The sequence below is a fragment of the Mytilus edulis genome, chromosome 8 (genome assembly GCF_963676685.1).
Source record: "Mytilus edulis chromosome 8, xbMytEdul2.2, whole genome shotgun sequence".
NCBI classification, from domain to species: Eukaryota; Metazoa; Mollusca; class Bivalvia; order Mytilida; family Mytilidae; genus Mytilus; species Mytilus edulis.
In genome coordinates, this window is record NC_092351.1 from 42,258,156 (window position 1) to 42,285,377 (window position 27,222).

The 27,222-nt window shown below is 30.2% G+C and overlaps 1 protein-coding gene across 18 annotated transcripts in view; it reads right to left on the reverse strand.

The window, feature by feature from the left end:
• LOC139485602 (transmembrane protein 131-like) overlaps window positions 1-27,222 on the reverse strand; it is an 82,929-nt gene that overhangs the window by 51,037 nt on the left and 4,670 nt on the right. For all 18 annotated transcript variants that reach the window (XM_071270217.1, XM_071270216.1, XM_071270210.1 and 15 more), the window contains exons 2-7: window positions 23,217-23,287; window positions 21,105-21,139; window positions 9,076-9,153; window positions 4,820-4,943; window positions 2,573-2,686; window positions 549-671 (exon numbers count right to left, since the gene is read on the reverse strand). In XM_071270217.1, coding sequence (XP_071126318.1) covers window positions 549-671; window positions 2,573-2,686; window positions 4,820-4,943; window positions 9,076-9,153; window positions 21,105-21,139; window positions 23,217-23,287 — 545 coding nt within the window. The remainder of the gene's footprint in view (window positions 1-548; window positions 672-2,572; window positions 2,687-4,819; window positions 4,944-9,075; window positions 9,154-21,104; window positions 21,140-23,216; window positions 23,288-27,222) is intronic.

Consider the following 27,222-nt stretch of genomic DNA (forward strand, 5'->3'; position numbering starts at 1 on the left):
TGTGTAAGAAATATAACTCCAATGTAGATTCAATACATTTTCTATAATACAAAAATTCAAATGATGATGAATATGATCAATCGCTGGTAGTCACACATGTTCATTTTTGTACTTCACAGGGTAACAGTTTACAGGAAGAATTGTCCCCCTATTCTGAATCTAGGTAGACAGTCTCTGCTCTTTTTCTAAATGATGGGTGCTCATTAGAGTAGCAGCAAATATATATTTTCAAGTCTGGTTTGAAATGACTAGTGATCAAACACATAACATCCAGCACTCAAGGCAAGCATACTACCAGACCATGAGGCAGAAAAGATTGAAAAAGACAATAATGTTAACGACAGAATAGTCACTCTGTCGAAAAAAAACAAGGATCTACTATCACTTTATGCAGCAAATTATTTTTTTTATGATTTATCCTTATCTTCATTTGTCAAATATGAGGAGTAAATAATTTGAACTTATGATAGTAATATTTTTTATTTGATATTTGCACTCTATGTAAAAGATATATAAGCTTTCATGAACTTATTATGCAGTAAACTTACCTGTAAAGTTGATCCATGCGGATTATGGATCTTTATTAAAGGTGAATAACTACTATTTAATGGAACTTTTGCTCCTAAATACGGCCGGAGCCTATAAGGATTTGGAATACCGACTCCAAAAACCTGAAAAATACAACAATAATGATGAATTCTAATAATACATCTACAGTTCTTGTATTTAACTACAGACAGAGCATTTTATCATATTATTTCTTCTTTATTTCAATCTTTTTCAAGATAAAAACTATGCCTAGATTTTGATATCACAATATGTTAATAATTGATTGATTGTTTGTTGCTTAGTGTCCAGTGGCAATTATTTCATGCATATTCATGACAATAAAATGTTTAAGAAAATAACTTCAAACATTCTCAAATCAAAACAAATGGGATCCTTAAATTAAGTGCTTCCAAATACTTTCTTTGTCAGACCATTTTTGGCATAGAACTGTGTATAACAGTTTTTTTTCAGACTATCTTAAAGTGGTACTTTCAAATTATAATGCATGCAATATGCTAAAAGAACTTCTAGGGTAACTTCCCAATTTGCAAAGTGCTGTTCCTTTAAAGAAAATATATTGTTATGGAACTGTCCACAATATTTACCAGAATAAGAATAATGTAATTCACAAAATTCACAACCATAATTAATAGACATAATTTCATAAGGTTGTTCATTATTTCAATGAATGGAAAGTGAAAGGTGGAGAGGCACAAAAGGGGGCATCAACATGAAACATTTTTTTATCTATCGGTAAACAAGATTCAATCAGAGTGTTGGTAAAAAATATACATTTTAACAGTCAGTGTTCACACACATCCAACTAAAGCTACGATTTCACTCAGATATAATCTCAAGATATTTATCTATTTTTACATAATTACTACCCCTTAAAGTTATGCTAATGCTTTCCTGTCTATACTTGTTGTTCAAGTGCTTAAAATAATACAAATCATAAAACTTCCTGCTCAAAGTATATACATATATCAAAATTATTCATTTATCATATATAGATATATATGCACATTTTCTTCCTTCTTCCGACAGGTCATGTTTCACATCAATTCAACATCCATCTCCAGATGTTAATTAATTTTTAGTCATTTTTTATATACCAATGTAAAAAAGATGATGTGGTATGATTGTCAATGAAACAACTCTCCACAAGAGACCAAATTACACATAAATTAACAAGACTGTTTAAATAAAAAATATAACATTTGTTTTAAGACTTGGTTCAATAGACCTCTGAGTGTAGTCATTTTCTGCAGTTCAATTAATGTATCGTTAATTAGTAAATAGCCAAAGGTACTAAGGTATTAACTATATGATATTTCACGTAAATCAGTGTATATAATGTGGTAAAGATTTAAACTTTTACGCAAATTAGTATCCTATGTGGTTCCGGTTTAAAAGTAAAATTGAAGAGGTATTAAATGCATTGTTCTCCTTTGCTTCGTATACAATAGACGGAATAACTCTTTGACACAAAAATAGGTTGAAATATCTTTAACATATTATATTATTGAATTAAATAGAGGTTTTCACCAGTTCATGGCTGATTTAACCTTGGCTGATTCACCAACAAATTAAATAATGTCTGTTGCACTTTATATAAACTTTAAGAATGAAAGGCCTAGTTTACATTCAAGAATGGAATTTATTGATTTGTGATGTTTTCAATGATCAACAAATTAGTCACATTTTTCAAATACAAATCTTCTTTTTGACACCTTCAAGTTGGCCAAAGAAAATAAAGTTTTTGAGAACAATTTTAAATTTGAATATAATGTTTGGAAATGCAAAACAAAAAAAGATTTACATTTACATTTTTGAAGTTACATCACAATTACATCATTGTGTTAATGAGAACAAGGTATACTGCTCCAAACTATCTTAACTGGTCTAAATACCAAATCATAATGTAACAAATCATTTTAAAAGAATGCCAAGAGTCAACAAATCCATGACAGGCTATTTTTTCGTAAGCACACATATTTTGACATAACTTTTTTTTACTTACATGAAATGTAAAGGAGCCATGTGATGTATGTATATATAAAGTATTTTCTACATTGCCCTCCTGTCTCGCTAAAAACACAACATCAAATGTTGTATTCCCACCAGGTGGAACCATCTGAAATAAAAATACAAAAACTGTTTTATATATTCCTAACTTAATTCCAATTTTACATGTACTGTGATACTAATTTTCAAGGATTTCGTGGGAAAACGTAAACCTCATTTTGAAAGCACAGACTTTCTGACTTGTACGCAAACTTTGACAAAATCTTATTTAAAAAAAAAAATCAAATATGAAAGATCAAGGAAAATAGAAATTTTCTTAATTTATGAAAATCTGTTCATCATGAAAACAACTGAATCCACTGTATGTGCAATGAGACTCTTAGTCATCTAATAACAATAGACAACTTTCGAGTTCAATGCATTTTCAACAACTTCGGTTTTAGTGAACGTTACTCATGTGTTTAGGGGTATCGTCACTTCCGTTCAAATTTTGAGCGAGTGGTTGGAAAACTATAATGCTATATTGCACGAATAATTCGGCAAATTAAATTCTCATAATTAATAATCAGCACTGCTGTCATTAGGGAATTGTGATTAAGTACATACAGAACAAACATTATTTCTAGTTTATCCTGCACAACGACAATCACTAAGACGCTTGATGAACATTCATAGTGCAGGGATACAGGTGATCCCCTCTGGTAAATGACGTCACAAAGGCGAGCATAATTGACGAGTTTTTTCCAGGGACGGACGAACTCGAAAGTGGTCTATTAAACATCCGGCATGGCCACTAAAGGGAAGTTACTCTTGCTCAAACTCAATTGAAACCTTTTTATATTGCTGTTAATATCTATACTAGAAATCACCTTGAAATACTTTTCTCTTGATGATCTGACATTTACATTATAAGTTTGGAACTGTGGGAGAGTATCATAATAAAACAAATATCAGGAGCAAACTTTGCAAAATATTTAATACACTTTTTTTAAGGATTTGTTAAATATGTGATACTGGTAAATAGATAATAGTTTTAAACATGTCATTTCCATATTAGCCATGGTCTCATCCATTGACTAATTAGAGTCTTTTAACTTGCACTTTGAGCTGAAAAGAGTCTCCTGATGTTACCTATATGTAAAGGGTGAGTTATAATAATTAATCTTAAAGCAAAAAATTAATTGTTACTACCTTGCTATTGATAAAAGATCAAATATAATTTTGTTCAAATAATTAGATAACCTTTTAATCCTTTATTTCTACCTACTAACTTGTTAGCAGCAAAGTTATCTGACAAGGAAATTAACTTCTGTTAAAGCCAGAATTTACTGATTAAAAAATTTCCACTATGCATGATTGGTTTAAAAAATGACCATACAAATGTATCAAATTTGGTTATGAATGGCATAATCGATTATATAATTCAATCTTAAATTTCCTTAGTGTATTCCACTCAACTTGAATATCAAAGTATTGAATTATTTTGTACTTTTCCAATGACTATCTCAATATGAGACAATCAAAATGTAATGGGAAATATTCAATTTACGTTATAATTTTGATATTTTAATTTGTAGAAGCAATCACAGGTTTCAGATTTTTTTTTCAATCAACAAGAAATGTAAATTACTATCTGTCTAGCAGTTTAGTAAAATTAAACAATTATTTTATAATTGATATGCCTTTGTTATCGTTAAAAGTGGCAATACAATTTCTCTATATATTCTGATTCTGTAGCCATTCCATTTCAAATTGCTAAAATGATTAGTTCATACATAATGAGAGAGGTTACATGAATAGGAACAGGAATAAATGTAGTAAAGGTTCAAGTAACCCCAAGTCAGATAATCATTTCTTTAGGTTATCCTTTTCATATTGTTAGAATAAATAACCAGCATGGTATATAAATACTGCAGATCAAAACAGTGTATTTCAGACTTTGAATTGGTACATTAAACTGGCGGGTGCCACAGGTGAAGCAGGATCTGTTTACCCTTTAGATGATACCTGAATTCACCCTAAATTTTTGGTTGGGTTCATGAATTTCTGTCTTCAGTTTTCTATGTTGTTTTTTGGTCATGGCCTTGTTTATAGTTTATTTTCAACTTCTGTGTTTGAATGTCTTGTCGGTATCTTTCGCCTCTCTTTTAAAAGGATATTTAGTAGGCTTCAAGTTTTGAGTAACACAGTTACAGTTTTAAGAAAGTATAAGAACAACAAACTTCATGTATTGCATACTTACTTTTTCTTGAAAAAATGAGCAATGGAAATGAACAGTACTGCCCGATATGGACAGTAAATGTAAATTATTTTTAGTATCTGTGTTTTGTACTAAAACTTGCTGCATTATTGGCATTCCAACTGGTCTGAAATGGACAAGAAACAAACATGAAAGGATGTTCACATCTATAACCATTTCAATATCAATGACATTAACAGTAAATTCCAACTGTAACTCCAGTGGACATAATAAGTGTCAAATCATAATTGAAATCAATTATAACATTAAATTTTATAGTCGGTCACATGTTTGTAATGTTGGTCCTCATATTAGTCACAATATTCTAATATCAGAAACATTAAATCCATAAATTGTTACTTTCAATGCCGAAAATCTACACAACTTGTGTAATGTTCAATTTAAAATGAAAACTATTTCGTCAATGCAAAGTTCACTTTCGAAATCAGTAGCATCAATAGTATGCCTTATTTTGAATGTACTCACATTTAGAGAAACTCATCAAAGAGACATTTTTTACGGCATACATGTAACACTGCTTTTTTTTAATCAATGCTATTTTTTTAATTAAACTGAAACACACTCAAAACTTAACAAATTAAAAAAATTTACTAACAAAAACTTTTAAAATGTCAACAATTTATTACAACTTAATTATAATGAGACAATGTTTAACCTTTAGAACAATGGATAGTTTGCTTTGGATTATTGGAAACACAACGTTTTCCCCTGGTTATTAAAAATGATTATAAATCTCTCAAAAAAAGATACTTTTTTACTTCTGTGCAAAACAAAAACCAGACCAATCAAGGTAAATTGGATAAAAATTATAACCTGTTATCTATTGACTTTAACAGCATTTCAATTGATCCTTAATTCATTTTCAGTCCAAAAATAAAAACATAGTTTGTTGACTTTAATACCTAACCAAGAAAGTTATTGATTTGATACATTGTCCTTAAATCTATAAATAGATTATGATTTACATAGTAAAGTTAAACCTTTCCTATGTATTTGTTATAAAAAAAACCACAGTATTATACTTAACATTCTAAACAGCAAACTTAATTCCAGGTTCAAACTTCTCATTCTTATTGGAGTAATACATAATAGCATGCTGAACCTCCTGAGTAGTTAATGCTGAGAAATGAATGCATAGAAAACATGACCCAACAAAAACCATGATGAGCGATGAATAATTAACTGATATTACTAAAGATTTGCCATCAAAACCGAGTTCTTTAAAAGACATAAACACTGGAATTTAGCACAATTATTACCATACATGCAGCCGAGTTCAGATGATTTTTTTTTAAAGTATTGACTTCTTTACAATCCAATGGTAAATGAGAATTTTTTTCAGTATAAACTAAAAGATGAAGTCAAAAGTTGAATACACCTATAATAAAATCATCAAGTCAAAAAGAAATGAAACCTTACTGGTGAAATGTATGACCAACTGTTTTTATGTAGTTTTGTTGTTTGTTTTTTAAATATTGATCAACCTTTAACTGTTTAATATGAGATGTGTTAACTTCACTTTTCTTCATACAAAGAAGGCCTTTTCAGAAGAAACTTCTGAAATAAAAGATTATTGAAGATTCAGTTATATTAAGTGACAGTTCTACAGCAAATCTTTAAATTAAGATAGGACACAAAATGTAAAAGCAATTTTCATAAATTACAAGAAGCCAAATGTTATTTTTACATAGGTTTCAAAACTTCTAAAAACTTACGAACTTAGAAATTTCATCTGAGTAAATATGGGACCCATGCCACAGCTAATTTTTTAGCATATCATTTTATTGTACAGTATTCTAAGATTGCAGTGATGTCCTTTAAAATTCAGACTAATGATTCAGATACCTTTTGCATTTAAATTTTTAATATTTTCAAAAATGTCTAGATTGTAAATAACCATGCTTAATAAAGAATTTCCAAAAATATGTTAAGAGCATGAATGGAAATCTAAAATAGATAGGTAGTCAAAAAACACAACTTTATTTTGTTTTGGCCTTAAAATACTCCCTTCAATTACCTTGAAAGGTGACAGATATATGCATTATTAAAGGGGTAGTTAATGTTCAGAAAAGCTTAATTTATTATGTAACATCAGACATGTACAAGACATGCATCCTGATCATATAACAAGGAGAGATAACCTATTGGGGTTATCAAATTATTTAAAGCCAAACCTTCTAATTATAGTAACAATCTCTACATTAGTAAAGATTAGGTGTAAGATTTACAATTAGTCCATTAATCATGGGAGACAGTAACTAATCAATGGAATCCTAGAAAGCTACAAAGTTCCTAAAAGAATTTAATTGATGGTCTATAATCTCAGTCTATAATTGGAAATCTGTTCTATGATATTATTATTATACAAAGCAAAATTGTCAATAAAAATTTAGTGAGGTTCCTACAATCACAGTGGAAACAAAGGCGAGCCAAGTTTAAGCTTTAATGGTATTCAACTGACCACCAGTTAGACATTACTTATGTGTCTGCAACCCTTCATTTAAAACATCTGTTTCAATATTACTCATTACAGGCTCAATTGTAGTGAATAATAAACCATACTACTGTTGTATTTATGATGATTTTGTAGGTAGACAGGCAGTCAAATACAAATATACTGTACAATTAGAATTTCTGTGAAGCCAAAATGGAAAATGATTACAGGGGGAACTTTATCAACTTGTTTAAATATGAAGGACATCACATTGCGCAGTCATGTTTAAAACATTCTTTAGACTGCTATAAATATAATTGTTTTTAATACTGATTTTTTTTTGTTGAAAATTTATTAGACCAGCAATGTCTTCTTTAAATACCTTAAATTAAGTTTAAATGACTTTTCTCTCCTATAAGTTAATGTCATTTTTTCTGGTACAATTCAAATTTAATAAAATATTAATAAATTGCTTCACTGAGAGCAGCCTGATACGACAGCAGATGTTAAACCCTGAACAGTTGGGGCAAATTTGGACACAATATTCAAGCTTGATACTGTCTGAATTTGGATCAAACTTTTTAGAGTATAGGTTTCTGACAAAATATATGTCAAGATCTTACAAATCTATTGCGCAATACTTTGCAGTTAAAGATTCTTCTTGTAAATTTTCAAAAATTTAAAATTTGAAAAATATTGAAATTTTTTTTTGAACCCCTTAAAAAAATTAGACCCCCCAAATTTTTGAATCCCCCCTTGGAGCAATTACCTCCACACTGAAACCCACCCTTTCCTTTGTAGTATGGAACCTTGAAGTACAATTTCAGAGAGATCCACACTCTTAAACACAAGTTATTGTCTAGAAACTAGAAAAATGCTTGTTTTTTGCCCTTTTTTTTACCCCTAATTCCTGCATGAAATGGTCAATTACCCCCAAACTCAATCCCAGCCTTCCTTTTGTGATATGGAACCTTGTTGTACATTGTCAGAGAGATCCATAAACTTACACACAAGTTATTGTCCAGAAACTACAAAAATGCTTGCTTTTGGCCCCTTTTTGGTCATTAATTCCTAAACTGTTGGCACCATAACCCCCAAAATGAATCTAAACCTTCTACTTGTGGTATCAAACAATGTGGTACACTTTCAGAGCAATTGAAATACTTATACACAAGTTATTAACCTGAAAGTAAAAAAATGCCTTATTTGGCCCCTTTTTTCCTAAACAATTGGAACCATCATCCCAAAATCAATCCCAACCTTCCTTTTGTAGTATTGATTTTTCTTTATAAGTCCATATACATAAACTTAAGTTATTGTCCGGAAACCAAATGTGTCTTTAGACAACAACGACGAGGCAGACGACGACATCATACCATCATACCATTCCAAATACTTTTTTGCGGTCGTATAAAAACTGCTATTCCCAAAATTAATTCCCAAAGGTAATTTTATTACTGACATTTTAGGATCTTCCGAAGAAGAGTTTGTTTTGATCATGCAAAATTAAGTCACCATACAGTTCATGATCAAATTTTAATCAATTTGTATTTTTTTTTTGGCTCATTTGTTATAAAAGCTGAAACTGAGACAAAAACAAATTCCAAGCAATTTGCCCCCTCTTGATGAACATGTGGATTAAAAAGCAGCTGTGCCAAATTTCTCAGGATTCCTATTTTTACTGAAGAAAAAATCAAGCTCACAAATAAAAAAAAAAAGCCACCCCAATAGAATGATAAATATAGGTATACAACAGAGGGTATGACGAAATATATGTATGTGTAAACTTATAAATCATACTCACTGTTGTTGGAAATCTAACCATGATGGTTCAAATTTTACTGTATTACTTTTAAAAATATCTTTATTTTCTTGTTCTATTCTGTAAAGATACAAAAATAACAAAATATAAGCACAATTTAACGTATCAATCACAATAAATTCTTGTTTCTGTTGTTATATATTGTTTCATGCATCTAGTATTCCAAAAAACAACTGAAATTTTAAATTAAAATACAATAAATGCTTCGATTAAATTAATTTTCTTAACTTCAAAACAGAATATCAACTAAAACTAGACCTTAAGAACCTTACAAAAATCAATTTCCAACCTCCCAGTCTTCACGACGAGTGGCAGCCCAGGCAGGTAAAATTGCTCTCGGGCCTGTAAAAATCAGACCTACAGGCCAACAGAATCTAACTAAAAATTTTCAAAAATTGAGCTGCGGGCCTGTAGATTTAGCAGTTCAGCGTGAAGACTGACCTCCTCTCTCTGAATATGGGATTTCATTTCACTATTATGCCCAAGATAACATTAAGAACAAGAGTGAGACAGGGTTTTATATTGGCTGTACCTTTCATCTTCCTTAATGTGTTTGTGGAAAACATACAACTAAGAAGGAGCCAATGACAACATACAAATCAGGTGTAGCCATTTCCAAAAAGACTGATGTTCTTTGAAGGACCTTTCTAAGACTGCACCCTTCTGTTTTTATTTTTTTTAACCTATCATTTAGAAAAATCTGGAAATTGCTATATATATATGCACGAAGTTTTGTGTCATTTTAAAGTTGGTGTCATCATTTGCAATATAAATTTTGAACACAATTGATCTTATACTCAAAGAAAATTTAATTTAATTATATACTCCTTTTTTTCCAATTTCAATCTACTTAACATTTCATTTTCAGTATTCATTTGATGTGAAATAAAATGATGCTAAACGTAAGCATTTTTAAATATTTAACAGACCTTATGGCATAAAACTGGCTGTTGGGTTTTCTTGTCTCAGTTGTTACACATTTTGTGACCTTTTATAGCTTAATATTATTGTATGGCTTTTGCATTTTGTTGAAGGTAGTTTTATAAGTTAACCTTGAGTTACTACATCCAGGTAGGCAATATAGGAAAGGTATACTGACATAAGTGGTCTCTAAACACATTAACTCCAAATGGAGCTTTCGTTAGTAGAAGCCATATTAACTATGTGTATCAGTGAGAAAAATGTAAAAGCATAAAAATATAGTATATCTATACCAATACACATAATTAACAGCGCCTGGTGATGTTTCATAGCCTGACTACATCCAGGTACTTTGGTCTCAGGTGGATAGTTATCTCATTGGCAATTATATCACATCACCTTAATTTTATCTACTACTGGTAGCCTTCACAATTTTAAACATTTAGTTTATGAGAAATTGATAATAAAATGTAATAAATAGTGATCTGCACAGTAGCATTAACAAGAAGTTAGTTTAATAAAAAAAAGTTTCTCTTTACATATACATGTAATACATTTTTGGTATCAAATTGTATGTAACATGGATAATATATAAAACGATTCAGATCAAGATTCAATTTGTCACATGTTAAGTATTTTTCTATGACATAAAAAAACAATTATTCTAAACCATATCTACTTAAAATTTAGAGTAGTATAAAATGAGCTCTTCATCTTTTTTTTATTAACAATTTGCAATTGAATGGCTATCAGTATCATGCAAATTGAATTAAATGTGTATGTCTGATTTAGTGCAAGTAATTTTTTATGAATCGAGGTAATTATATTGAATTTTCAGAAGATCCCAAGTTATTTTTTCTTCTACTATCTAGTTCAAATCTGAATTAGCTCAAGAACCTCAAGAACTTCATTATACAGAACATGACCAATTACAAAAAAATTTCCAGCACTAAAATCCATACAAGGTTAATTTGTTTATGTTTTACTGAACAGATGTTGAATATAAATTTTTAACAGTTTAGTGTAGTTTTAACTGAATGTATCATTCATCTGTTGTTAATTTAACAAACCCTAAGGATGAAAATCTATAAACACCCATTAATATACTTAAAATTATTAATAATTAACTAACCCAGGTAAAAATCACCAATATCAAGGAACACTTGATATGACAATGCAGGAACCAATCAATTCATTGTTTATTTTGTGTGTAAAGGCTTCTGAAACCTTTCTATTTTATGTGTTAATGTGTTTTTAATGTGGAAAAAAAAACAATAATATATGCCATGGTTAAAGAACTGACATTAAAAAAATAGGTTTTGAAGTTTACTAACGAATTCAAATGAAATCAGGAAAACTTTGGAAATTTTCCTTTAGCAGTAAATATTTACTTAAAGCAAATCAATAATAAATATTCTCATTTGGAAAAGTTTATTACAGAGACAAAAATCAGTGATCTTTAACTGCTTGTGGTATTGGGTCAACGGTAAAATAAAGAGCAGGTGTGCTAGGCAGAGCTCTGGAAAAGTGGTGGTCCAAAAAGGACCGACACAATTTTGGTATTTTGTTATAGAAATAGTAGTGAGGACCAGCAGTTTTTCTTCAGGGACCTGACACCAGACAAAATTTTATTTTTAGAGAACTCTGGTGCTTGGTTGCCTATTATTGCTAACATGCACTTCATTTGAACTTTGGTGGATAGTTGTCTCATTGGCAATCATACCATATCTCATTATTTTTATATAAGAAGTAGGTTTTAATAGACCCAGTTTAAAGGTGAACATCCTATTCTTAACATCATCATCATCATCATAATTCAAAAGGTTCATAGAAAAATTTGAACAAATCAAATCAACAGATACAATATTAACTCTACATCCTTTTAATCACCAGGAACATTAATACCTATGGAGTATGACAACACATTTGTTAAGGAAAATGCTCCAATCATTATACTTCCCAGGTCATAGCTATCAGAAAATATTCTAGGTTATACTCAATATATTGACTGAAGCAAGTACACACTTGCTCATTGTAATTTAACGAGTTTGGTTTGTGTTACTACGCGATTGTTATTGCCTGTGACATGAAAATAAATTTTAGAATAAAGTGTAAGCCATTATTTCCTCCTACAACCAGATTTTATGGCTAACGATTGATCTTAGCTAATTTGTTACATTTTGTTCCAATAATGGCCTCAACATCACACAATTGGGATTCTACATTCTACAATTACTGGTGATCCAAATATTGATATTTATCTTGACCTTCCATCAATAATTGTTGATCTCCTATTTATCATTTTCCCCTTCTTGATTATGGAAGTAATACTTTGGTGTAAAGTGATGATTTACTGTCAGAACTGCATCTACTGTCAATTTTCAAATAAACACACAACTTTATTCTTATTAAACTTTGTGATTCTCAGTTCATTATGAATAATGACTATTTAAGTGTTTTTGTATTTCAAATTTAAACTTTTGATTCAAGTCTGTTACTGTCATGTCTTGAACTGCTGCTGGCATTTAAAAACTATTACTTTAACTAAGGCAAAACAAATATGTATACTTGTTTTCTGTCAAATATCAGACAGCAGGGTAGGTAGGAAGCTTGAATCTTTTAAATTTGTCATTGAAAATATGTTATGACTCTAGAGAGATGTTCTGGACTTGAAGAGTTCTTGACCAAATAATGTCCGTAAAATGTCTAAAGATATGCAAGAAATTTTAAAGTAGATTTTAAGAGGCAGGAAACATTACCATATTTGTTTTAGTCTTGTATCATTTTCTTATTCATTTCCGATCATTCTCATTCTGAAATTTTACTGAAGGATGTAAAGACAAGTCTATTAAAGACGTAACCTTTGTCAATATGTAAGTTGGGGCTTAATTACAGGGTAAATAGATACCAAGTAGAAAGCCATATAACCAAGGAAGGGAAACAGAATGCTATGTCAAGTAAGACCCCTCATATATACTGGTATCCTTATGTTGGAAATGACAGTCCATCTAAGTTCCCAAAACAAACCTATGCGTTATACATAAATAGATTTTTACTTTTTAAAATGAAATTTAATATCAAATATTTAAAACACATTATCTAAGATTTATGAAGTGCTGTATCAATACTTCAAAATGCACATTACAGAAAGTTAAATAAAAAGTTACATGTTTAAAGCAATCTAACATAATGAAAGACTCTATAAAAATCTACTTGTGAAAACTGCCATACTGACAAGAAATATTTTATGCAATGCTGATTACATTGCTATTCTATTCTACATCAACAAATCTCTTGTTGTCTGCCTAATCCATAATCTTATACGATAAGGAGAAAATGTTTGATACATCATGTAGAATTGAAATATTTATAACGTTGTTAACTATTGTGTGCAGTCCTGAGGATAACATTCTTACTTTAACATTGGTTTTTTATTTATTTTTGAATAAAGAACTGCTTTTTATACCGTTTTTAAAAGACATTTCTCATAATAAAACTGCAAGAAAAAAAGTGAAAAATGTTCTAGAAGATTATGAAAAGTGATCCATAAGCCAATTTATGGAGCCGTCTGCCAGTATCCTATTGACATAGTGAGAATATTAGAACCTGATCATTAAACAACATGAAAATCACTTGATAATGTGTATGTATAATCAATACTGGCATAACTGACAAGGATTCTACCTATAAAACTAACATGGTCCTATATCAAGTAACTGAGCAAGATGATTCCATCTTTGGTTATAGGTTAATCGGGTTGTTGATTCAAACAAATATCACATAAGGGACATAATTTGGCTTTATTAAAGGAAAATAGTCTTCACTAAATTCTGTTATTCAAATTCTAAATAGGAAAATTTATCTGTAATTTAATTCTTGTCTGTAGCATGGATTTTCTTTGTTACTGAATTGAATACACTTTTTTTCCTTCAAGCAAAGAAATTCTTTTCAAAAGCTTCTTTAATGTTTTGAACTCTGTTCAGGTTAACTTATTAAAGACTACTTATTTTTTTTTAAATGCTGCTTGAATTGATGCATGAATCCATTATATTTTTTTATATATATACATATCCTCCTTATGATATATTCAGATTTACAATATCCTGATAGAGTTGCCATATAATAAGAGGTTTCATTTTCATGATGCACCTGCAATCAGTGATCAACCTGAGGTCAATATAACCTAAAGACCTCTAGAGGGCAACATAACCAAAAGACATCTAAAGGGCTACATGCACCATAAAGACAACTTTGGGGCAACATAAACTAGTAGAAACCAAGAGGTCAACATACTCTAAAGGATATCTAGAGGGCTACATGTACCGAAAGGACAACTTGAGGGCAACATAAACTTATAGACACTTAGAGGTCAACATACACCATAAGACATTTAAAGTGCAACATATCCTTCCTCTTTGACATGTAGCTACTCAAACTGAGACTTTAACAATCAATTTTGCATTAAATGTAGGTCAAAGTGACTCAGTTTTGCATTAACTTCCACAACATTTCAAGATCTGTACACTCAGAAATATAAATAACTTTTAAGTAGTAGTTCCTTAGATCTAGAATTTCAAAGCAATATGGATGAAATAACAAGCCTATCAAATAACAGACAAACACAGACAGTATTACATGAACAGACAAACACAGACAGTATTACATGAACAGACAAACACAGACAGTATTACATGTATTATTCAAAAGATGTTGGTCAAAGAGATGATATATGACCATCAGTCCAGTGCAACTAGAGAAAAGCTCAAGAAACAGGAAGAAAGGAATTCACTTTTACTTTTTGTAGATAAAGATCCTACCCTCATTTTCAAACATTAGGCTAACATAATGCTTCATCCATGGTTATTATAACTGTATATAATGTGTCATTAACTTACATCAAAATTGCTCTGTTATCACTGCTTGGAATTGTGTTTTATAGTTGCTGATACATGAAATTAATCTTGCAAAAGCTCATTTTCTAAACAGACAGACAGATTTTCATAAACTATCAAATAAAAAATCTCAGGAACTAAATAAACAAGTCATGCAAGAGCAGCTAAAGTGAAAGTAGCATGTATCATGGGTCAGGAAATTTTGTCTACATGTGTTACAATCTAAGATTCAAATTTTCCTTTCAGACAGATCAACAAAAGAAGAAACCTGCACCCACTACTTGCTATGTTTAACCTGTTTTATAAGTCTTTCCTATAATTATTATATTATATTCGAAAAAACCTTTGCTGAAGAATTTACATGCCACAAAAAAATCTATTTTAATTGGTCTCAGATAATATCAGACAGCAAAAAATAAATTGAACAGGTAGAAAATGATGTTAATTTCTGATTCCCTGTATTTAATTGACTACATAATTAGGTTTCACTGTAAAATATTGTAGCTGTACATTCAGTATTATTCAGTAACATGTAAATGTAATTTTCACAACATTGATTCCTTTTCAGTCTGTCTGATTTAGACATGCATGCTTCTGCTTCTATGATACTCAGCTTAATGAAAATTTACACAAATCTATCGATTAAACCAGTTTTAAACTTGATATGGTTGGTTGGACATCTTATCTGTTATTTTGTTCTATTGATTACAGTTAATTTGTCCTGAAAATTATGAAATTAATACCATTTTGTGTCAGAACTGATAAAAACAAAAATCTTATTATTTTAAGTGAAGTTCAAATTCATACTTCTTTATTTAGAGTCTTACATTTCCATCATTGTATGAAATTTCATAAGAATCAAACAATTCAAGTGATGTCTAAATATTTGGTTAAAATCAGCCAAAACAAACATTTATTATTCACTGACAATGTCAATGTCAAATTTACTGTTTTCAACTCAACTGATAGTCCTTACTATTATTTGAAATGGAGCTCATCTCTATGAAATATGAAATTGAGTTGAATAAGATTTTTTTTTAAACAGGAAACTTGAGAGAAAAAATATATATATCCTCTTTATGCTGAATTAGCAAAATGGTAAAAAAATTAACAAAAGCCTCTTCATTAAAAAACCAAACAAAATCCTCTGCATTATAGAACCAAACAAAAACTTTCTGCATTTTAGAACCAGAAATTGCTTATAAGTTCATATATGAGGGGGAGGACAGGGGGGTACCCTTCTCCCTTCTCCCACCCCTCTTCTCCTTTCTCCTACCCCTTTCTCCTTTCTCCCACCCCCTTTCTCCCTGTCTCCCTTACCCCTGTCCTCCCCCTCATATATTACATAATGGTTTAATGTTAAACATATCACAAGGTGTACTCTAAGACAGAGCATCAGAGTGAGGAACAAGACATATATATGGATGATTGTGTACAGTTTTTTTGTCTATTTGTAACATCACATACAAAAATATATCTTCCAAATAAAGCAATGGGAACAATATATTGTTTGCTTAGGGAAACATAAAACAATTTATCAAAATTGGAAGTTTCAAAGGCGGATCCAGGGGGCCCTATGCGGTCCCGGTCCCCCTTTCGTAGGAAAAATTTGGTTGATTATATATGGAATCACTGAAGCATGACTGGAGCCCCCCCTTTAGGTCAGTCAGCGGGCACGCCCTTAAGAAAAGTTCTGGATCCACCACTGGTTTGCAATTTATGGCATTATAAGGTTATAAATTTTGTTCAAAGAGCATAATAGGAAGTGCAATTTGAACAACATTAAATATAATGAAGATAATATGAGTAAGTTTAATTTTTTCTTATTTAGTAGAACAAATGGATACAAATATGCATTTTTGTTCACAGGTATGACAAAGTCTTTGTCATGCCAAATTAAACCCTAAAACCAATTTGAATACAAACATGAAATAGAAGGTGCAAAAGCAAGTCATGTGAATAATGTTCTGTGAAAGTATCACACACTTCTGTCAAGCCATTATGGACCTATTGCAGGACCCCCTTAGCACTATATTACTAGCGTTAAAATAATCCAAGGCTTAAAACAATATTATGAGCCACTCAACTCACAATGTATTTGGAAAATATAAAATGCAACATCTATGAAACTAAAAACGAAATAAATGAAATGAAATTACGTCTAAAATATAACAGATAGACGAAAATATCATAAAAAGCTCCCACTTAATTCTATTTTCATTGTACTACTTGCTATCTGTACTCAAATCACAACTGTAAAAGCCCATCAAATGAAGAAATCTAATTGTGAGAGTATTCCCGATGCTAGTACAATAACCCTTGTGTTAGAAAACCAATACAATAGAACTGAATGGTAATCTACCAGAGAGCTGTTACACAGCCAGTGAATCAACACTTTATAAAGGGCAATACAGGAAAATGAACACTTCATTATAATGAATATGTTAGAAATTTTCTATATCATATTTGAAAACAGTTCTAGGTTATTTTAATCCAGTTTTTTTTCTAGAAAATTTCCTGCTGACTTTGGCTTAATTATGTTTTTTCTCTCACTTTTTCAATGTCAGAGAGGAACATAATTAACAAGGGCCAAAAAAATTGAATCTGCAAATAAATCACAATTAAATATGTCACAAATTTCCAATGAAAATATGCCACTGGACGTTAAGCAACCAACAATCAATCAATCAATCCAAAGAAAAAAATCTCACTATTCAAAACAAGAAGTAATTACTCTCAAGGGGAAAGGGATTTAGGAAGGTTGCAAAAGATAAAGCAGTGGCAGTTCCAGAAATTTTCATAAGTTAGGGCCCACTGTCTGCCTAAGAGGGGGTCCGCTCCAGTCACACTTCAGTGATTTCCTATATATAATCCCAAAAAGGGGGGGGGGGGGGGGGGGGGGGGGGCGGCCCCCTCCCTAAATCCACCTATGGTAAGTATTTGCAACTGCTAATTCACAATTAAATATGTCACAAATTTCAAATGAAAATAATACTACCACACAAAACATTAAGTAATTCCTCTAAAGGGTATAGGCATTGGGGAAGGTTAAACAAGGGCAAAAATATTTGCAACATCAAGTTAACATTTAAATACATGTTTGTCACAAATTTCCTTAAAGGAGTTGAACATAACAAACATATATGCATCTTATCTGAAAAATACAGCAACAATCAATTAACTGTAACCAAAAGGTCTTCCCTTAAAACAGTCAAAAATTTAGATAAAAGACAAACTATGGACAGTTAGAATTGCACCAAATTAATGCAAATTAATGCGTTTACTCCGGGTGCGGGAATTTCTCGCTACATTGAAGACCTGTTGGTGACCTTCTGCTGTTGTTTTTTTTTTTCTATGGTCGGGTTGTTGTCTCTTTGGCACATTCCCCATTTCCATTCTCAATTTTAAATTTCAATTAGTCATCCACTGGTCATAAATTCAGTGGTTGTTGTTGGAGGCTGCTTCTTTTATGTTTGTTTTTTTATTTAATATTTGGTGCATAAATCAGGTTGATAGTTTTCTCTCTATGTCAGTCCTTTTATAGTCTCCTGTATACAGTATAGGTTATGCTCATTGTTGGTTACATTTACGTCATATAGTCATTGGTGAACAGTGGTCTCATTGGTAATCACACCACATCTAATAATTATTTATATGTAATTATCTATATTCAATACAGTAGCCTGTAAGCAAACGTAACAGCTTATTTTAATACAATATAGATAACTTTATCATCTATTTACTCTTTACATATAACTTGTTATGACAAATATTGTTTACATTTGAATAATTGTCTAACATTACGTATAAACCTGTATGTGTTGGGAGGAAGTAGAATACTAATAACAATAGGATATTTTTGTATGTCACAACAAACATTAAAAGGCATTGTGCCAATTGAATATTGATTTCAAAGCTGATATTATGTAATTTGTTAACTAAAATATATAAATATGTAATTCTTAGAAATTACAAGTTGTTTTATAATTAGTGAAATCATATAATTCCAAGGCATCCTAAAACTGTACCAATTTTTCTAATCTGAACCTAGCTAAATGTATGCTAAAATGTCCATTTTTTTCTTGAGATACCTGTTTGTATGATCATTATTATTAACTTTAGAGGACATATGTTTTTTTTTTATTTGGTTCTATTTTGACATTTTTCATTGGTAAATTTGCCATTTAGTTTTAAACATTTTTAAGCAATCAGTACAATGCTTTTTTTTTCAAAACAAAAACACCAAGAACAGAATAGCTTTTATCACATTTTTAAGTTGATTTGACCACAGTCATAATGATATGTTTAAGTTGATTTGACCACAATCATAATGATATTTTTAAGTTGATTTTACCACAATTAAGGAATGACTGTAATTTTTTAATATTGTTTCTGTCTATGAAGAAATAACATAAAAAATTTGGTGCACACTGAATAACACGCGTAGCGGGTTATTTAACAGTGTGCACCACATTTTTATGTTATTTCGAATAGACAGAAAAAAATTACAGTCATTTCTTATAATTTAATTCTAAATTTCATTCTAAACCGTAGAAAACCATGAAAAACGTTAATGACGTCATGGTCACATGACTTAATTATGTCTATGGGCTCATAACAAAATAACGTCAGCCAATCAAAAGACGTGTTACATCCAAAATTAAATTATTCATAATGAACATGTGTACAAGGTCTTAAGTTGATTTGACCATAATTACATGGTCAGCTAGCTACCTTAAAACATTTTTTTTTTAACTTTTAACAAATACTTAATATCTAGTGCAATAATGAATACAAGGATCAGAAAAAATCATGCCACCTTGCTATGGATCTAAATTGTATGCATATTATTAAGTAAAACAGTAAAGTTGTAACAGCAACCATGTCTGCATACCATTTCAAACTGGCCTATTTTCATTTTTTTTATTTGAGAAGGTAATACTGAATATTCACTCTAAAAAGTCAGTCTATATATAGCTATTTATATACATGTATAAATGTAATATCAATTTACACACTTTCTTTTTATTTATAACAATACATTGTCAAAAATTCAACTATGATGCTGAATAGATTATAGTAAATTTTTGTAACAATTTACAGCCAGGTAGTGTGAAAACTTCATACACATGATCAGGCAATTCATTAGGAGGCAGTACCCGGTACTTTTACCCTCCTATGCTATTGACAAATACCGCCTAAATGTAGGAATTTTTATATAAGATATTCATGGAATAAATTGAAAAGTACCACCTAGAAACGTGGAAAGTACAGTCAACATGAAAGATAATGAAACCCCTGTGTCACATGTGTGGTAATATCTGAAGAGTCACCTTGAGTCATTGTGACATTGACTTTGTCTGTCGAAAAGCTCAGATACTCAGCTGGAAACAGTTGAATTGAAAACTGTCTGTATGCTTTTGACATTTTAATAAAATCAATGGTACAGCTTTTAAATTAAAATGTCATGAATTAATTCAGGCTTGCAAATAATGATCACCTTTTAAAAATCAATAAGTCATTGTCCTTACAACTGTGGATTGTGGAACCCTGGTTATTTAAAGGAACTTATGCCAAATTTGTAATAACCATTTATATAAGATTGGTGACCTCAGTTCAAATTATAATCTAGTTATGGAATACACGTAATACATCTTTTATCAAAAAGTTTACAATAGGACAGAGATCTTTGGCCTGTAGGACCAAATAATCTAAACAAGTGTTGAAGTAAACCCATCAACAGTGAAGAGTTAAACAAAGAAAATAAATCACAATAAATCTGGATCCCCTCCCCTTTTCTCCCAGAGTTCCAAAGCACAAAATGACTGTACTTCAAACCAAAACTTTAAACTGACATGGGATGCACTGACAGAAGGAAGCAATGACCAGAAAATATAATGCTCCTTACTATAAAGGAGGTGTAACCAAAATTATATGATAAGATGATAGTCCGTTGGAAGGGGACGATAAATGGCTGGCATGTGTTATGAGAGAGCTATATATCTTGCACGTTAAAGACATCCTTGTAGATTTCGAAAAAGAGTAGGCTAATGCCGTTACAAGGCAGCACTCGCACCCGCAAAGTGGAAAGGGATTAATATAAGTTGCAAAACTTGTTTCCCAATCAACTATAAATAAATATATGTTTAAACTAAACTAAATATAATAAGAATGATTTTTCGCATTTTAAACACTAACCTTGATATTAAATTAATTGGTTCACCAGGTATCACCTACAAAATACAAATAACAATAAATATATAAAACAAGACATTTGGTTCTGATCAGCATGGAGTTTAGATATTTCTCAACTGATGAAATGTTAAAATGTGATAAACTATTAAATTTTCCCAACATCATACATTGGAATTTCAGAGTTTTCTGTTTGAGAGCATCATTTTGTAAATCTAGGATCACTTAATTTTAGTACTCCTCTTTGTACAAAAAGACTGTCAAAAGTACCACATAATTCCTGCCCCCACCTCAGGCAGGGGCATTAAAAATGTAAAAATTAAACTTGGCAACAAAAATTAAGTTAAGAAAGCAGGAATTCAGGTTATTAGAACCAGTACATCACCTTTTCCTCAATATCTTTTAACTGAAGTTCAGACATAGGGACAGACCAGAAAACATATAAATGATGTCTTTAACTATCTTTGTAATTATAAGGTAAAGCATGAAAATTGAAATAATCTTTAACTTCAATATTGATTTAGCATTCTTATGGTTTTGATTCAATTGCAAGTGCCACCGATGTTGTATGCAGACATGTTTTTCGCACATGAAACGTTTTTGCAGATGAAATGCTTTTGTAGTTTATTGTTTCAGTTGTTAATAATGACCTTAATATTATTGTATTAGCAACATTTCTATGATTTTATTGAAGTGTTAATTAAAGCCATTTGATTGGATGATGCCATCAAACTCCTAAAAATGTTGTTTCTAAAACCAGGAAAGAACTTATGTTTTATTTCATCCACTTCTCATTATCCAGGAAGTTAACGTTTCCGTGTTATTGTTTAAAATACCAAACAGTTCATTAATTTGTCTCTCTTCTCTCGTAGGATTGCAATTTAGTAAAGGTTATGAAACAATAATAAATCTGGAAATTAAATTTGTTCTACAGCTTGAAAATTATAAGATGTCTATAAATAAATTTTACTATTTATATTATAATTAAAACAAGTAATTTATAACATGGGTGCTCTTCAAAGTTCAACTTTTTTTGCATATCTCCTTTACAGGCTCTTTGTTTCATTCTCCAATATTTGCCACTGGACATTAAGAAACCAACCATCAATAATTTCATTCTTTGTCCATCTTTGCATATAACCAGATCACAGACACCTTATTTTACATTAATGAATCAAAATCAGCTCCAGATTTGCAAGAATTACAACAATAGTACTGACATGAAATTTTCTTTAACATCCTATTTCAAAATCCAAATGTCAGTAACCAAAATGGAATTCAAATTCTATCTTAAGTCATCATTTTATAAAATTAAACTGAGAATGGAAATGATGAATGTATCCAAAAGACAACAACCCGACCAAACATCAGACAACAGCCGAAGGCCACCAATGGGTCTTCAATGCAGTGAGAAACTCCCACATCCAGAGGCGTGCTTCAGCTGGCCCCTAAACAAAAATGTATAAAAGTTAAATGATAATGAACGTCATACTAAACTCCGAAACATACCAAAAGTCATATATATTATGGAATTACGTGGATGACAAAAAAATCTAGACAAATACAAGCTTAATTTCAGAAAGAACAGCACTTTCTACCCTATCCACTTAGTATTTTAGGCTTAAAAAATCAGGGGCTAAGGTCAAAAAGTGTGATACTACGTGACATAATACTCTATACAAATTGTCCTTTTAATATCATGTTTATGCACTACAGAGTCTATATTTGATTGTAATACTTAACATTATAACTCATGAAAGACTAGAGAATTTCCAAATGAATGTACTTTGAAATACATTCTTGAACTAAATAATTGTACTTTCAGTTCACACAAGGTTATTCAGTTAAAATCACTAGGAATGTAAACAAGAGATTTTTAAGACCATGAATATTCACCAAATTACCGTATTCATCTTTATGTTTGTACGTACATATATCATACATGTACTATATTCTTTCTTTTGTACTCTAGATAAGTTGGCATTTTCTTAAATGTTTTTGTCAGGAAATGATAATTTTGGTTCATAGCATTGAAAAAATACAATCAGCAAGCTCCTGAATTTTTGTTTGTTTGTTGTAAAAACAATGGATGTCATAAAACTATAAATCTGTGCCTACCTCAACTGGTATTCCATTAAAATCCCTACCATCTCCTATATATGTTAAATGATTGTCTGTTTGTATAAAAGCTGAAAATAGATAAAAATAAACAATGTAAAATAAAACCTCCCATATATTCTGTTCTAGTGTTCATGGTGTTTTGTATGTTATACATGTTATATGCATCTCTGTAAATGGTCTTTTATAAAAGGCCTTAAGACTTCTCTGATTTCAATTACTATAAATTTTCAATCATTTTGTTTCAGTGCTGTTAATAGGTATGATACGCTCCCCCCCCATTTTTTTTTAATGCACCTATTTGAAGAATAAAAATTTGCAGCAAATGATTACAAAAAACTGAGTGCCACAGGCTTCAAATTGGATAAATTCAAATGTAAGCAGACAATGATGTTTATTTTTTATAACTGAACTGGATGCAATTCTTATAATTGTAATCAGGGGTACCACATCAACAAAAAAATCAAGAAAACATCATAACATATAAATATGTATGACCTTATGTCACCTCGATTATCTTAAACTATGTCAAAACTACACATACATGTACAAATATACATATAATATATCATGTATGGTTACACAAAATGATAAAAGTACAACTTTGACCTATATACTCAAATTTGTATTAATGCTCCTCAGATTATAAGGTTTAAAAGATAATACAATTTTTTCATCTGGTTCAAATTTTTGTGTGAAGCTGAAGTTTTTTTTGGTTGTCATTATATTGAATACACACTTTTTATTCAAGAACATGAACAAATGTATGATGTAACTTTTTGCAATCTGCCAATATTTTGGAACCTTTTTAAAGAATGTTTTGTACACAACTATGATTTTTTTTGTCTATATATATATATAAAAATCATTTAAATAAAATATTCACAATTGAAATTACTCATATTACTAGGCATACATAAATAGTACTCTGAAAGGCATTGTTTTCGATACTCTTCCGAGTCAATGCACATTTCCTGTGTACGTTTCATTTTTCAAAGAACCTATGATATTTCCGATAAACATACAACCTAAATGGAGATATCAATTTTCATATCAAAACAAGTTTTGATTACGAGGAAGTGTTTTTGACCAATGACATAATATACTCTATAACTACGTGCATATCTCTAGTTGTAAGATAAATTAAGACAGATCTTCTTACTATAAAATCTTCCATATAGTAAAACAAATAGGTCATCAGTATACTAATAAACAAGTCAATGACCAAATTGTATAGACGATAAAGTTTCAAATTTTCTGTGTACTTTAATTTTAAAATAAATCATTGATTTTTGTTTAAATCTATATGAAAAACAACACGTGTACTTTAAATTTCATGAATTTATGTCCCATTTATTTGTTTTTTTGTTTTCTCTTTTCTATTTAAGTATAACATGTATTATCAATCAAATATTTAAAGATAGAAATAATTTCAAATTATAATTCACAAGTCATTGACCTTTTTCAAAGGTCTACAAGACTATGGCTAGAGGTAGTAAAATTACATTTTGGAAGCTAACTTTTACATGTTTTAGAACATTTCTCATCAAAACTTACAGACTGTAACTATTTAGGACAAACATCTACACGTGTCCTCAAAATTGGATTTATCAAAAATACTTCAAATTTATAAACATCTTTCCCCAAAAAAGGTCTTTGTTACTACCATACTAATAAAACATACATACAAAGATGCAGTAACTAGAAAATTGTCAATTAATTTAATTGAATTTTTGTATTTCAAGTTTTTTAAACTTTCATCACATTATTTGAATTGCTCTTGAGGACGATGTATGAAATTAATAATGCAAGAAATTAAGCTTGAGCTGAGCTATTGATTTATATAGATATATTTTTTATGCCATTTAAATTGATTTGAAATACCATTTTTTACGCAGTACTTAATCTCATTGTAAACGTTGTATATTGAATTAATTCTTATAAACAAACAGCAACTGCATAACATGGATATGTTTATACTTTTGAAGATCATTTGAATAAAGAGAAGAGATTTACAGTCTCAGGTCAAAAGTATAGGCAATGTTTCCAACAAGATTTAACAGTTTATTTTAAAGCTCAACACATTATCAAATCAAGTAATTTGATTAGAAGTTTATAAAATGCACTTAGTAGCTTGGTGATATGGAATTGTTAGTTTAAAATGGGAGTGTGGAGATCTTAAAAAGCACAAGCAAACAAAAACTGATTCTTAATAACTTTGGGGAGGAGGACCACATGTTTTCTGAAACATCATGCGATCATTTATCAATTATTGTATTTCAACTATTTCAACTATTTGTATTTAAATTGTATTTTCTCTATAAACTTGTATTTAATAGTTTTTGGAGAATAAAGTACATGTTATTATTTTTCTATCTAAATAACGGATGACATACAATGGACAAACAATGGTATTTCAATGGTATTTGGTGACAATTAAGAGAATTCATCTGACATTCACTGATGTTATACACCTCCAAAATCAATAGAATCAAATCAAAACTCAACTCAAGAATATGAGCACTGCTGTAGCACTTAAATCGGAGTTGAAACTTCTATTTTACTCCACATTATGAGAGATTTGTCTGTGGTTTATACGTCATCTGCAGGGTGCTCCATCACAGGAGAAGTGTTACATATTATGCAGAACAGAAAATAAAATCACTTAAAATATGTGTTATACAATGTAGTTAAAAAAAAATGCAAGCATCATTGATCTTTACACTAACAACAATCAAACAGGTTTTAACTGCTTTAAAAAAAATACAACTAGCAAATTTTCACTAAGTTATTTTTAGGGAGTATATACAAATGTATCAACTGAACCTTGTTAAAATAACCTTACAACTGAAGACCTTATTATCTGATACTGTTGTGTGTTGATAAAGGTAGAAGGAAACCGCTGCAGTTTTCTTTTAACCAAAAATCTACTGTTCAACATTTCTGGAATACTTTTATTTAATTCATCTTAAAAATGTACTTTAAATATTCTGAGTAGATTTTAGTCTTATTATTGCATGAATATGTATGTACAGTAAAGGCACACGACTGGAAAATGTGCACGCTGCAGGTCTTGGCATTTTTAAGAAACTGTTTTAACAAATTACATTAGGCTTTATGTATTTTAAACCTATTATAAGACTTAGTGTGACTCTATCACAATCACAAACAACAATTTTCTGATGCTAATTTATCAACTCCTTTTCAAAACCTTAGTGCATCTCAGGAATTGATACATAATATACAACATGTTTTATTCTAAATATATGCATACTGCAAGACTGGCGAACTCTGGGAACCATAAAGTATGGTTTCAATCATCAATGATTCAGATAAACCTCATTGATAGCATGAAATCTTCCTCTTGGGTGTCTGAGATTGAAAAGCATTGCACACTCAACTTATTCTCGTACAAATAACATATAAAATCTACTCCATGATCAAATTTAATAGATTTAAACCGATTAAAGAATTGTAACTTGGTTATCCTCAATTTTAAAAAGTACATGTACGTTTGATTTACATACCCATAAAACATTAAGTTTTATACCTTATTGCTTCGTGATTTCAAATGACAACATAGCTCAAAATAGATATTCTCATTGTTATTGACAAGTCTTTAGAACTTTATATAAATAAACATTTAAATCAAAATATAAATAACAAATATTTTCTAAAAAAGCATTTAAATGTCATAATTCTAAAGCATTTAAATGTAAAATAATAAATTTTCTACACAACATAGTGAGATACTACAATAAGTCATTTTTTTTAAGTAGGAGTTATTATATGGTATTTTATGTAGTTCCAGAAACTGCATGGTATTTCTTTTATCAAATAATCTTGATAATCAACGTTATGAAAAATATTTGCAATGATAGAGTTTTTCAAAAGAGTACTGAATGGTATATATGCATTGTTTATTACTATTGACAGTTTTCACCTCCATTTGTACAGAAGTTCATAAAGGGTCAAGAAACATAGAGGTCTTCCATTAGATTATTAC